The sequence below is a fragment of the Triticum aestivum genome, chromosome 6A, assembly GCF_018294505.1.
Source record: "Triticum aestivum cultivar Chinese Spring chromosome 6A, IWGSC CS RefSeq v2.1, whole genome shotgun sequence".
Lineage (NCBI taxonomy): Eukaryota > Viridiplantae > Streptophyta > Magnoliopsida > Poales > Poaceae > Triticum > Triticum aestivum.
The window spans coordinates 561,821,068-561,836,086 of NC_057809.1; the positions used below are offsets into that span (position 1 = coordinate 561,821,068).

Here is a 15,019-nt window from a genome sequence, read left to right on the forward strand (position 1 = left end):
ACAGCGGGAGGTCGAGCCCAAGCATGAGGACGTACGGCCGCCGGACAAACACCGCCTCGCCGTATTGGCCGCTTCCGCCCCTGGACATCGCGGCGGCTGTGCGGCCGCTCCGCCTTGGCCCCTGCCGCCCATGCGGACGTGGCGCCTCGCCGTATTCACTGCTGACCTCGCCGCCGCTCGTGCGGCCGCGGCGCCTCGCCCTATTTGCCGTTGACCTCGCGGGGGCTCGTGCGGCTGCGGCGCCTCGCCGTATTCACCGCTGACCTTGCCGGCACTCGTGCGGCCGCGTCGTCTCGCCGTATTGGTCGCTGCCGCTAGGGAGGAGCCGCCGGCGAGGAGGGGAAGCGGCAGGGCAGAGTAGGGAGGCGAGGCGCCGGGGATAGTGGGCTGCCGCGAGGAAGGAGCCGCCGGCGAGGGGAAGCGGCAGGGCAGAGTAGGGAGGCGAGGCGCAGGGGATAGGATAAGATGCGGTGGTCGAGTGGGTTTTCCCAAAATAGAAACTAGCAGGAAAGGGAAAGGGAACAGAACGTGCTCCACGCGCGGTCGGAATCGATCGCCGCCGCGATCTATCGCCAAGGAGTGGTTTCGCTTCCTTTGTACCAAAATAGATGTCTCTGACTTGGTTCAATTTTGGACGGAGGGAGTACATTACTTAACACACATACTATAAAAAGAAGTTGACTCACACGTACGGTAAAACAAGCATCACGGCATGCACTGGCGCACTGCGAAGCCACCAGCGAAAACATTACACACGCATACACAAATTATCTACGATACACCACTTCAATACGTCCCAAAATACTCTTGTTCGGGACTCTGGCACGTACGACCACGTCCCTAATCACGCGGTGGCGATGGGCGCGGCGTCCGCCTTCATGGCCTGGAAGCGCGGCTCCTTGGCCTCGAACTTGTGGAGCAAGTACAGGTTCATGTAGTCCTCGAACACGAACCTCGGGTACACGGCGCTCCCGGCACGCTCCGCCTCCTCCTCCGACAGCTCCTCGACAAGCGCCGGGGCAGGGAAGATGACGGCGTCCGCGCCGGGGTTGTAGAAGGAGGCGAGGGACATGCGGTTGCCGTCGGGGCGGGTGAGCACGCGGTGCATCACGCTCTTGTACCGCCCGTTGGTGATCACCTCCAGCTGGTCGCCGATGTTGACGACGATGGCGTGGCGCATGGGCGGCACGTCCACCCATGCTCCATCCTTGAGGAGCTGGAGCCCGCTCACCTGGTCGTCCTGGAACAGCAGGATGACGCCGCCGGCGTCGGTGTGCGCGCGGAGGCCGGCGACCAGGTCGGGGCGTGGGCACGGTGGGTAGCTGCTCACCTTGGTGCCGAACGTCGGGCCCCTTGAACCGGCGAATGCTCGCTTCAGGTAGCCCTGCTCCAGGCCCAGGTTCTCGCACAGCAGGTCCAGCACCTTCTCCGCCAGCTTCTCGATCTCCGCCGCGAATTCCTTCATCACTTGCCTGCAACGACGACACGAAAAAGGCAAACAAGTGTCACTTTCTAAAAAGATGATTCCATTCCAATCGTGTTGGTTCCTGCTGCCAAATTAGTACGATTCTGATTTGCGCAACCAATCTTATCTCCTGTTGATATCCCAGTGGCAGTACTATAATTGCTGCATGGTGTTTTTTGAGCTGCTGTACGTGTGAGGACTAACAATAGGCTGCCTCGTCAGAAAGAGTTGAATCAATCTGTGGAATCTGATGCTATCTGTTGTCTCTTATGTTATTACTTAGTGATCAAGTAGCCGTAGTTAATTAATTAAGTAATCACGCGTGCGTGCGTGCGTACCTGTAGTGGTGGTCGAGGTCGGGCAGGTCGGCGAGGTTGGAGGCGGGAAGGTGGCGGACGAAGAAGGTGCTCTCCCAGTCTACGTCCTTCACGTCGTCGCCCTTCTCGCCGGCCTCCAGCGTCTTCGCCGCGAACTCCTTGAACTGCTCCTCCCGGCAAGCCGCGTAGTGCGCCTTGCTCACCCGCTCCACCTCGTCCATCAGCTCGGCCGAGATGCCATGGTTCAGCAGCTGTGCGCACGGTGAGTTAATCATGTCAATAATCGTAGTACAGTACTACATATGCCTTATTCTGCTAAACGAATTGCATAGCATATGTGAGTGGCAGTGGCACCTCGAAGAATCCCCAGTTCTCGCAGGCATCGCGGATGACCCCCATGGTCGCGCCCCTTTCCCCGGTCTCAAGCTTCTCCATGTGGATCACCGGGAAGCTCAACGAGGCAGCGGCATTAGCAGGAAGTGCCATCTGTGTGTGTGTGTGTGTGTGTGTATGTGTGTGTTTGTGCTGAAGCAGAGAGTGTGTGTGCGTTCTGAGGCCGGTGTGAGTGCTCAATTTATAGGCGCGACCGTGCGAGGGAGAAGGCCGGGACGTAGGAGATTATGACACAGCTTAATCAGTTAACCGCTTTGTTCAATCAATATGGAATGAGGAACAAAGCTGTCTGGACGTACAAAACAAGCGAGATACTATGTCCCAGTTAGTTAGCTATATATAATCGACTTCGTGTAGCTAACCAAGTTGTCTCCAAGAATATCGCTTCTCGCTAATCAATATGCCCTTATGGAGACGGATCATTATGATAAGCACTAACTGATAGGCTGATAGTCTACGCTCGCCATTATTTCATGTATATACCTAACCTAAGTAGTGTTCATGACTCTATGTCGTACGAATGGAGTTGTCTCTTACTTTATAGGTTGATAATGACAAGATTAGGGGTAGTGCACCTGACCCAGGCAACATATAGTGGAGTTTTGCTGTCAACAAATATGTTGTACTACTCCAACATCGATCACTTGATTGAAGGACACCGGCCGATTGTGTACATGCACATGAAGCATGGCACTTACGTGATCTATCCATGGATCACTGCTAGAGCTCCTACTTTTGGGCGCTGTCCTACTCAGCAACAGCCAGCAGCAGTAGCTAAATGGCACGTAGATCACTTGTTGTCCAGATTCCTGTATGCCGGTCGACTTAAACCGGGAATGGGAGCACTCCGGTACGCATCAGCTGCTGCATGGTGCTTGGCAGCTGGACAACCAGACCCCGGCCCTGTCCCAGATCCACCCATGGATGGACAGCTCGAGCTAGCCTCTTCGTCGTGCCTGGTCTGATCTCTACTATGATCAGCGTGTCCACCTGTCCCTTCCCCCCCTAGTGTAACATCTCCTTTCTCCATCATAGTAGGGGCCGGCTTAAAGTTCGGCTCTCCAGTCACTAGGGCCCATGACATTGCCCGAAAACTTATCTCGAGCAGTTCAAAAGAACAGCACACAGGGAGAGGAAAAGAGGGACCTAGTTCTATGCATCACATGAAACCCACCATGACCACCAAGAGCACATGACTCACACACCGCTCCAGCTCTCCTGCTGGGAGTGTGTTTGGTTTGTGCTCAAATTTACCATACCAAAATATTAGCTAGCTAAAATTTTGGTTGAGGCTTTTGTTACCACGAGTTGCTAAGACTGGCTATAAACAAGAAGTAGAGTTCCATTGCCATGCTACAAAATTGGTATCAGCTATAAAATGATCAAGACGTGGCCATGAAAAAAATATTTTTTTATTCTGATAAAAGGCCGTATTTTATCTTATGTAGAATCAAGAGGTTACGTACAAAGCACGACGAGTACACACCTGGTCTCTGCAAGATTAGAATGCACACAATCAACACTAACGCACACACTCAAAGTATCACACCGGCAAAAATCAAAGTCCAAAGCTCTACCTAGATAGAGGGAAAAAAAAGAAAAATGAAAAAAGTAACAATGATTCAGGCCAAACAATTGTCGACGCAACAAAGATGTTTAAGTGCACACAAGTGGAACATGGACACAACCATACAAACTGAAAATTGTGCAAACATGAAGTAGACAGTCCAACCATAGAGAGGCGTCTTTGGAGCCAAGAGCATCCATCAACGCATATATTACATAGGTCACGGTAAACTGACGAGAGAAGGGACCACCAACATACCCCACCGGAAACGCTTCGACGATCTCATGCCTACATCGCGAGTGTACATCGATTGTAAATCTGGACATGGCAACCTGCCCCCAGACGATACGCCATGAGCCATCACTTCATCACTGTCGCCACTTTCTGTCGCCACCAACTCCGTCGAGCATGTGCCTCAATGGCTCGGCCATCTACATCGTCAACCTGCATACCGGCACAGTCGACGCACACCAGCTCCACGATGGATTGCTGCTACCCAGCGCCAAGCATTGTCTCCATGCCTCAGCCACCCAAAACAAGGCACTGAGGTGACAGGGAAGCCACACATCGATAGTGTATACTATGGTGGCAATCCAGGCATAATACAACATGTGTCTTCTTTCTGGCGTCATGCTTTGGTTGGATACCATTTCTTGGAAGTTCAATGCATTCGACATATAAAGTTCAATTTGCGGCGGTGATTTCTTCCCCTCCACGACTCCATGTGCAACTTTCTCTTGGCCTATCCTTGTTGTTTGTATAAAGCTCCCTGGAAACCACCTACAAGTTTGTGCATTAGCTGCATACATTCAAAGACAGAGCCTGCTTCGCTCTTTCTTACAAGTAGAGATAAATGAGCATCAAACGGTTGCAAGCACTTGGTAGCATAATTTCTTTGAAATTCTAGTGTACCTCTGTTTTATTTGCAACAAGCTACTTCAAAAGTACAAAACTCGCACTAATAGACATGGCAGGTAGCTTAGCTTCGCTGGCTAGCCTACCAATACTAAGAAATAGATGATGCCTCGTTCTCGGCCGCGCAAACCAGGCTACAACAAATGCATAAACATGTGCTTAGAAACAACAAAAACTAATGAAAAATAAACAAATGCAAGAGTGTTCTTGCTTTACATTAAAAACAATAAAAAAATATGAAGCATGTAACAAAATGATGTATAAAATAGAAACATTGAATTGAATTTAACGTGACGCCGAGTTATAACAAACATGTGAAGCTTGAACTATAGTTTTTTGCTTCAAGTGTTCAACACATCTATCATTCATTACCAAAAATAGCATGACTCGATTCCCCTGGAAAAAACACATACATGGCTTGATGAGGTGGTATGGTGTGCATATGAGTATGTGCTTGATTTTTTATGCCGTACAAATTCAACCGGATGACTATCATTGATTGAGATGAAGTGAAAGCACGCATGCGTAGAAATTTAGTAGTGAAGACTGGCTATTTAGATATAGAATGCCCCATATTTTTAGCACATGATATTGTACGCAAAATAATATGGACCGTCATTGAGCTAATGCCCGATCTTTGCATAACAAGATGCACATAACCATCACATTCATAAAGAGTTGAAAATGCCTTACTAGAAAGGTAAAAATAGAGCTTATACAACCATCTTACAAGGCCCTTACTTTCACAAAACAACGAATCCATATAACCGGCTAGAAACAAGACACAGATATGTGCATCCAAGCGAATCACGACTGCATATGTCACTTTAGTATGGTCTTTGGAAACATGCGTCTTAGTCATTATATATGCAGTTACACAATGAATGAACTGATTGATTGAATTTTAGCAAACCTAGATATGTAGATCAAGCAGAATCTACTAAGTTACTAAGCTCCCTAGAAATGATGGGTTGTTGTGGCTCAAGGCTCCGTGGATGGTTTGTCGGGCCCGTTTGTAAGAGTGTTCTTCATTGGCCGAGAGCTTATGGGCTTACTCGCATGTAATCATGGTGTTCATGTTGGGCTCACGTAAACACCACCAGTAGATCGCTGTGAAGTGTAACAACATCAGAGTGATATACCCAACACCTCTCTTCAGTCTTCACCATGAAGACCATACCACCTCCACCAAGTAAGACCATAGTGACAACAAGAAACAACACAACCATACAACCTAGCATAGGTGGAACTCATCTTGGGCATAACACGTGAAACCCGAACCCCAAACCCTAACCAGTACTACCAGAACTCAAAAAATCCATGCACCTATTTGGGTAGTAACTCCAGAAAACCGAATTTTATTCAGAAAATTCGGGTTCATACCCCGGTACTCGATCTACCCGAAGTTAATGGGAAATGTTAGCCCAACCCTGCAAATTAAGGCCCAACACCACACTATGCCGCAACCCATGTCCTCTTCAATGCCACACACTCTCCCAACCCATGTGTTGGTGTGCCCACATCCAATCTCTCACGCACAGAGGCACACACATCCATTCGCAAGATCCAAACCTCCAGCTTCTGACCTAGCCGCCGCCTCCCTCACATCCCATGTCTTTGCCTGATAGCGGCAAGGGGCAGCATCGTGCCAACCGCCTCCCTCAACAGCGTGTAGAGGTGACGCATGAGCCATCTCCCTCGATGGCGTGCAGTGGTGAGACACCATGCTGGCCGCCTCCCACGATAGCGTGTAGTGGCGAGGCACCGCGCCGGCCACCTGTTTCGCATCCCATCTTCCCCGCCCCAGAGCGGCAAGGGGCAGCATTGTGCCGGCTACCTACCTCAACAGCTTGTAGTGGTGCAGCTTCGCTTTGGCGCCTCCCTCGTCATTGTGCGTGTCGCGTCGGCGCCTCCCTTATCAGCATGTGTGTCGCCTGTTGCATCGCCTCAACAAGATGCAATTCGGGATTACATGAACCCGACCCCGAATTTCCGGGTCGCAAAAACTCGGGCAAGTCCGGGTTTTATTTTTGAAAACATGATTTTTTTTATAACCTGAATTACACGACCCGAATTTTTGGTAAACCCGAACGCCGAGGCTAAGGTAAAACTTACAGCTAGCCAACCGCAATAGACCGTGTGAAAAAAATTAACTTACAACTAAAGAACGGCATGAAAGTCGCGTGTCACACTCTAGCCCTGCTTCAAAATTGCGACTAGCTAGCGTGGAACAGAGCAGCTAGGCTGGCGTCTGCTTGGCTTAGTAGATTATGTGGATAAGCTATATAATTTGATTTCCGACCAATATGGTCGTGTTTCGTTGTAAACCATTTTGTTTTCATTGACTTGGACTTCTTTTATTTAATAAAATGATTGTGTGCATCTTAGATGCAGAGATCCGGGTCATCTTGTTGTAAAAGAAAAGAAAAGAGCTGTTCCGGTCCGAGTTTCCGGTCGAGTTGTCGCCATCTAGGCTATGAAACAATGAGTGAGGCTATTTGGCTCCCGAGCTCATCGGCTCCCATGGTGAACAGCAAATTAAAAAAAAATTAGAAAATAAAAATATCCTTTTTTGCGTGGAGGATGCTTAGGTGCCTGAGGTCCGCTCAAAATTTTAGCTCATCTTGACAACTGAGTAGCCCTCGGAAAAAAAGACAAATTTGGGGTATGTGAAACAGTTTACTCTTGATCTGCTGTTCTGACTCAATTTATATTATTTAGTGAGAGCTACTCATATTCAAAGTTTTAAAAACCAGACCGGACCGACGGTCAGGCCAGAAGAAACCAAAACCTGCGATCCTGACAGTTTTCTAAATGCAGGGGATTGATTGAGCAATCAAGCCGAAAAAACCCGATGAACCGGGTGGTTCACAAAAAACCGGTCGGTTCGATATCGTTTCTAGAAAACCCCTCAATCAACTCGTTTTCGTGCGAACAAGCTGGATGTAGAATCGGAAAAGGAAGAAAAACCCTCTTTTAGTAGGGTTTCAACCATTTTAGGAGCATTTCTCTCGATTTTATCCACGGACAAATCCTATCGGGGGCCAGCGCCTCCTCCGGTGCAACCCCTACTTGGCACCATGGCGTGGCGATGTCACTTCTCCCTCGCCGCACTACATGGCAGCACCAGGTCACCAGCCCGCACCGGCACTCCCGTGTACCGCCATCCGCACCACCTCTATTGACAGTTGGGGACAGGGGCTACCGCCACCTGGTCAGACTGGTACATACAACTTCGATCTCCCTCCGCTCCAGTCAAATCGACCAGGCTTCCCTCCGGTTGCCTCCTTCTATTCCGGAGTCCAGACCAGGAGCAACCGAGTAGGAGGTCCAAGACGCCCGACGGTCACCTCCGATTACATATTTATTATCTATTGATTCGTGCATTTATTGATAAAATATGTGTTATTTTATTACTTAAAATATCGACAATCGAACTGGTGAATCGGCGGTCCGACCGGTAAAAACCTGAACCGGTAGCCTCGGCGATTCGATTACCGGTTCGATTTTAAACTGTGCTCATATGCAAATGATCTTAAATTTGAAGCGGACCTCACACACCAAATCGTCTTCCATGCAAAAAGGAAATCAGAATTTTTTAATTTTTTTAAATTTTCACTTAACCAGGTGCAGATGAGTCTGGACACAGAAATGGATATTCGGTCAAACAATCTGCATTTTTAACGGACTTATATGGATTTATCTATCTCTTTGCTGGGTGGAGTAGCTACTGTTTGGGTTGGCGGTTCATGAATGGTGGGGAGGCATGGCCGGCCGCAAGTGGGGGCGTGTCGCCTCAGATCTGTGCCCATCGGAACAGCTGGTCGCCTGCGCCGTCACACAAAATACGTCGCCGGCCGAAGAGCCGCACGTACGGCCGGCCGAAGAGAAGAAGAATCGTTGGCTGGCTTGCAAGTCTCTGGCCGGTGGAAGTTGTGCTTTACCTTGGTCGCGAGCCATGGCGCCATTTTCCACGCGCGCATGACCCGGCAGAGCAGGCGATCGAGCAAGGCGTACGTGCAGATCAGATTTCCTGGCACGATATGGATCGGATCGAGCAAGGCGTACGTGCAGATCAGATTTCCTGACACGATATGGATCGGATCGGATCAGCATCCTGACTGATAGCATGCAAAGTGGCAGCATCTGTACACACTGTACTGCGTATGGCTGGAGCCAGGCGGCAAGTGCAATGGAAATCATTTGTATCCGAGTGGTCATTGTATAATCCAGTGCAAAAAACAAAGAGGAAGATCTAACTGCGACAACTCCGGAGGAAAGATCTTCCCTTGGGATCCACGGCAAGCTAGGGATCGAGATCGTGATCGACCGACGAGATGACAATGGTTCACGGCACGGTGAGGAACAGTACACATCGAGGATCCGAGGCGATGCCCTCGCGCCGTTCCGTCGCGGAGCAGAAGCTGGCGTGAGACCGCACAGTCCGGCAGCCAAACCAGATGAAGACGGAGACATTGTACCGCTGATGTGCATACAGCTACATGGATGTATGTGAAGACGGAGACTTGACGTACAACTCATCAAGTGGACAGTGGAGGGCCGCAGTGTATACAGTGCACATACGGCAATTCTATGCATGCAAAGCTTTCACTAGGATCTCGAACGATCGACGCTAGCTAGGTAGCTAGAGGCACGCAATTCGTCGTAGCCGCGTACTTCGTGTCAGCCTGCCGGTGGCCACATTCAGGTTCAAACACCTCTCGCACGAATCAGCTGTGTGTGTTTACTATATATTCTACAACCAGCCAATCGATACATATTCGATCCCTACCAACCAAGTATAAGCACGTGAGATTTCTGAGATTGTGATTATATACCTAGGTACATATGCTTTCCAGAGAACTTTTGCAAACGATCGGGAAGCCAAATCTAATCCGTCCCGTTGGGCTGTTCTGCCCGCGTCCTTCCCAGATCGCACGCACAAACCTTAATAATCGACCAACGTAGCCAGAACGAATTTCTTCGCCTGTTTCTATAACAAGATCGCTCTACAAAAGCAGAATGCTTAGACTAATTGTTCCTCTTGTGAACAAGCCCGGCAGCTTCGTCCTGTATTGTCTGTGTGGCAAATGCTAACACCTGCATGTTATGGTAGACTGGTAGTGGTCGAATAACTTTCGCCTTCTTACAGGCGCATGCAAATAATATTTGCATATGTCCTCCTGTCAACTTCTTGGCGGGAATTCCAGATAGGGATCGAGAAAGTGATTAAGTAGTAGCACGTGATGACGACAGTAGAATTTTGGCATCCGCACCACTGAAGCATATATATGCAATATCTTTTTTGTAAAACAGTCGCAACAAATTGTTTATGGCAGAAGATGGTTGGACGTGATCGGATCATGAGACGCAGGCTACATGCATTAGCACATTCCCATTTTTTCTATCGCTGTGTGCATCGTTTGATGCAAAACCCGGGGGTAATCCTCCTCGAAATAAACCTGCAACTTTTCCACCCGCCGTGACCAACTAGAACTCATCAGGAATAAGAGAATCTGAACCGTGTGGCAATTGTAACTTTAGAAAACATTTAAAATGAAGTCCAAACGAGCTTGATGTATGTACAAAGATATGTATGTGGCCAGTCTCATCATCCTATCCTTGCACCAACCAGCCAGACTTTCTCGTCGTCTATCCATTTTTGGAAATCACTCATCCCTTTCGATTTGTTAGAATAAATCTGAGGCATATACCGTCGATCATTAGGACCAAGCAATCACATAAGCACGACACCGAGATTTGTTAACGAGGTTTATCAATATGGCTACATCCCCAGGGCCTGACTATAGGCGCTCCTCCCCATGACATCGCTACAATGCCGCACCCGGTCGCCCTGGACACCGGCACATGCCGCCGGCTTCCCCTGCGTTCCGGTGCTATTATGTTGGCATAGGTTACATCGTGTGTCTATCCTCGCTATATATGAGAGGCCTAGGATACAAGTGTCATATTAGGACACGACTCCATATCCTATCTAAACACAATAAACTACAAGTCCAACTGTAACCTAACTCGTACACTATATTCGACACACCTCTAACAAACACCACCTTGGCGAATATTCTCCACCTCCTTGAATTCGTCAATGCGTCAAACTTCCATGTACATTGGACTTGAGCTTATCCCATGAGCATCACTGCCACTCCAAAGACTCCATGTGACTCCACCTGCAACTTGTAGTCCCTTCTTTTCTTGACCACAGTCAACCCTCGAGCAAAATTAAGTTCCTTGTTACTCTAGTTTGTGCTCCCAACTTCCAGAGTATCCGTCAACGCCATCACACACTGATCACTGATCTACGTGAAAGTGAACAACTCACATATTGGGTGTCACACACAAGAGTTACCTGAACTCAACATCACCGCTCCTTTCTTGACCGCCTGTCTGAAACTTGAAGGAATTTCATCATTGCTTGTAGTCACCCCAAGTCAAATGCACAGTTGTCTCACCACATGTATGACCACCAGAGCCCTGGCTCGTCTCCATGTCCCGTGCGCACCGCACGCCTCGCCGCTATTACCGCGTCGAGCCTCCGCTGTCCCGGTCGAGTCTCAAGGGTAACGAAACCACACCACTCAACCCCCACTGCAGAGTACCACCGATCATCACCGACCGATCATCAACGAGATGTACCTTGGGAAATGGATCCAGAATCTCCTTCTGGCACGACTGGTGGTTGGACTGTGGAAGGCTGAAATTCTCTTTCCCAATTCTCTTCACCTTTGCACAATCGCCTTATTGCACTGTTGCCTCACAGTTCACTGATGGACAATGGAACCTCAAGCTACATCCGAATTTAACTATGACAGCCATAAGAGAAATGGAGGCCTTACTGACGATTCTAGTTGGAGTGCATCCATCTCTTTCTCACACTGAAACAGATCAGAGAAACCCTTGTATGAAATCTGGAAAGGTCACCACTGCATTCTTCTATGAGCTGCTCACGTTCAGGGGGATCCTTTGCCCAGCTGCTCCAAAGATATGGGACACTTTGATACCCAACAGACATCGGGTCTTCCTTTGGCTGGCTCTACGAGGTAGACTGAACACAAGAGATAATATTCTCAAAAAAGGCTGGACGTCAATCACAACACACAATGGCCGCGACCTGTGCCCTGCAACCGAAAACAGTAGCCATATCATCCTCAGATGCAGGCTTGCTGATGCTGTTTGGGAGCGGGCAGGCGTGCAAGACAAGGCAAGAAGCTCCAATGATCTCCAGGTTTTTCTACTCGCCACGGAACCCCCTGCATATGGCAACCTCTGGCATATTGTCTTTGCAGCCTGCGCCGTGTCTCTCTGGTCTGCCAGGAACGAGCAGGTCTTCCAGCACACATGATGGTCCGCTGGCAAGGTGTTGAGCACGATTGCAGACCTGCTGCGCCTATGGAGTAATCGTGCAAATAACAATGAGGATAGGATTAAGCTGTGTAATTTTGCTGCTCTTTTCCATACCCCTTTTTCTACCTCTTTTTAGGCTTGGTGACGGCTAGCTGCACTGTCGCAGCGCTTACGCCACCTTCATGTAATCTGGTTCTAACCAGCCGGGCCTCACCCGTTTTGAATGCATAAGGTAGATCATGATCTACCTTTCCTTTCAAAAAAAAATTCACCGACCGATGACGAGTTTCACGCTTCCATCAGACCACTGGGCTCCAGTCCGAACTGCATGTCACTCGCTTTTCCCAGCTGAATAGGCTTCGACTCTCTGTCGACTTACGCCGTAGCCCCTCAATCCAGCTCCACCTTTAACATGACTCCATGGGAGATGATCAATCCACCCCTGCGCCTCATCGACTTCAAGCTCAGTGTATACACCACCTTGAATCAACCCCGCTCCATAGTCTTGTCGAAGCCACACAAGCCTTCAGGCCCGCGCCACGTGTTTCTACGCCCCAGAAGTCGGTCACCATCAGCATCACGCTCCTATGTCGTTGCCGCCGATCCCACCACCGTCTTCTGTACCAACCGACTCACGTCGATCCGTCAGACTGTCCAGTCCAACCCAGCTGAAGTAGTCCGGTTGCATGACACGCTCGAGGCTCCCAAATCGTCTTCCGCGAATTTCCATCCATCACATGATAATTCCACCTTAGCTGAATTGACTTCCCGCAACGCCTTCAAGCATCCCTGTTGTGCCAACAATTCTTTCACCTTTGTCTGCCATAACCCAAGGTTTTCAGTTCCGTTGAACTTCTCCACCTCAAACCTGATGCCCAATGACATCATAATTCTTTGTATGACTGACGCTGTGAAAAATTATCCGAGCTTTCCTCTCACGTGATGCTCAAGTACACAGCAAATCTGTACTACTAGCAAATTGCAACCAAAAACAACCTTCTGGTCTTCACGTGTGTAGCACCCGTGCTCAACTCCTGATGCTAGCGCTGCTTTTTGTGTCAATTCCTTACGCACGTAGTGCTACCGATGGATACGCCGCTTGATGGGTTTTTCTTTCCGCTCAAATCGATCTGTTGCCTTGCGTCCACGTCGCACACAAAGACTCGGTCCTTCTTTTGGTCCAAAACAAAATCTCCTGAACTATCAATCGGATCTGCACCACAGCCCTTCAACGCAGCACCTAGTCAACTCCTTCCTAGCCTGGTCCGCAAGCACAAGCCCACACCGCGCGCCTCCGTACTGCACCACCAGATTGAGCCGCACGCGCTTGCCTGGGTTGCCGCCTTCGCTGTGCGTCCACGTGCATCGCCTGTACGCCCGCCCGATCGATGCACCGATCGATCGCCGCACGTCACTGCTGCCACAACGGGCACGGGTAGCCTTCCGCTGATCCAATCTCATCGAATCCTCTTTCGATTGCTTTTTTTTCAATCTCGTCGAGAACCATGCCGTAGCCGGCTGCATCTCAACTCAATTCTTTCTCCGAATCAGCGATCCATATCCTCAAGTCGAACCTTGCTCCGATATCACTTGTTAGAATAAATCCGAGGCATACCATTGATCATTAGGACCAAACAATCACATGTGCACGACACCGAGATTTGTTAACGAGGTTCACCAATATGGCTACATCCCCGGGGCCTGACTATGGGCGCTCCTCCCCATGACACCGCTACAATATCGCACCCGGTCGCCCTGGACACCGGCATATGCCGCCGGCTTCCCCTGCGTTCCGGTGCTATTATGTTGGCATAGGTTGCATCGTGTGTCTATCCTCGCTATATATGAGAGGCCTAGGATACAAGTGTCATACTAGGACACGACTCCATATCCTATCTAAACACAATACAACTACAAGTCCAACTGTAACCTAACTCGTACACTATATTCGACACAACTCTAACACGGTGTTCGAACTTATGGAAATTCTATAATCTCATGCTACTGTCATCGATCAATCCCCCGGGAAAGCTGGAAGAGAGACGGCCAAAGGAAGAAGCACTACGCGCGCCTACTAAAAGAGGGGAGAGGGGATGAGATAAATGGCGGATCTGCGGCCCATGCACCATTTGCGTGCACTAGGACCGATTCCGCACGAGGGGCTCTGGGAAATTCTTTTGTCATGGAATACTGTTGCATGATCCAAGTACTCGGACCTACCCATGGATGCGTGAGTGAGTGAGATTATGGTTGTATGGATATGACTGATATGGTGTCCTTTTGTCATGGAATACTGTAGCATTCATGTGCACGAAATGACGGTCATGCCTGCCTACAATATCACTGCATGCGTTTAACAAGACAAAATATGAGATTTGTTCTTTTCGAAAATGGAGACAATTTTTTGCCTCATCAATTAATTAAGTGTAAGAGAATCGACTAGATGTAGTCGAAATACAACACCTCGATTGCTAGTTTTGCCACCAAAGCGCATGGATTATTCTTTTATCGAGACAAGGAATTTACCTGGGTGTGTTTTCTCTTGTGTATGTCTATGGTGTCGATAAACCATAAAAACTAAACAAGATATATGAAACAAAAAATAGAGTGATAAGGGCATCTAAACTTGAAATCAGACACCGTGTTTGTTCACGGACAGTGACACGAGAGCCGGTAATCCAAATTTGCCCACATACATTTCAAAACAAAGTTAAGTAAATAGGACATTTTTTCAAACACAACGGTTGTCAGCATAGCTTGGACACAATTCACATAAACAATCGAAATATCGTCCGTTTTATGTGAATTATATCCGAGAGCTTGCCGGCGGACACATGGCTCAACACGAAGAGGAGCCACTGCCACCGAGGTAGTGGAAGACGCGCCCACATGCCTTTACGACCGCGGCCGCAAGTTCCTCCTTGACATTTGGCCGTACCAGTTGTGGCGCGGAGGCGACGCCGTCTGGTCCTTCATGCACCACTTGACTTGGACGTCGCG

The 15,019-nt window shown here is 49.1% G+C and overlaps 1 protein-coding gene, 1 long non-coding RNA gene and 1 pseudogene across 3 annotated transcripts in view; all 3 read right to left on the bottom strand.

Moving 5' to 3' along the window:
- Nucleotides 1-88, bottom strand: part of LOC123129698 (uncharacterized) — a 4,519-nt pseudogene extending 4,431 nt beyond the window's left edge.
- A 556-nt stretch (nucleotides 89-644) lies between these two features.
- Nucleotides 645-15,019, bottom strand: part of LOC123128527 (1-aminocyclopropane-1-carboxylate oxidase 1) — an 18,246-nt gene continuing 3,871 nt past the window's right edge. The window contains exons 1-3 of one of the 2 annotated variants that reach the window (XM_044548555.1): nucleotides 2,137-2,337; nucleotides 1,804-2,033; nucleotides 645-1,472 (exon numbers count right to left, since the gene is read on the bottom strand). In XM_044548555.1, the coding sequence (XP_044404490.1) occupies nucleotides 845-1,472; nucleotides 1,804-2,033; nucleotides 2,137-2,268 (990 nt within the window). In that variant the 5' untranslated portion in view covers nucleotides 2,269-2,337 and the 3' untranslated portion in view covers nucleotides 645-844. Of the gene's footprint in view, nucleotides 1,473-1,803; nucleotides 2,034-2,136; nucleotides 2,338-15,019 lie in introns of those variants that run through there. The other variant, XM_044548556.1, reaches the window with a different exon arrangement.
- On the bottom strand, nucleotides 3,779-8,864 carry LOC123128529 (uncharacterized). Its single transcript, XR_006463184.1, has 2 exons — nucleotides 4,655-8,864; nucleotides 3,779-4,522 (listed from the first exon to the last, which is right to left on the bottom strand). It is a non-coding gene; the product is annotated as an uncharacterized lncRNA (long non-coding RNA).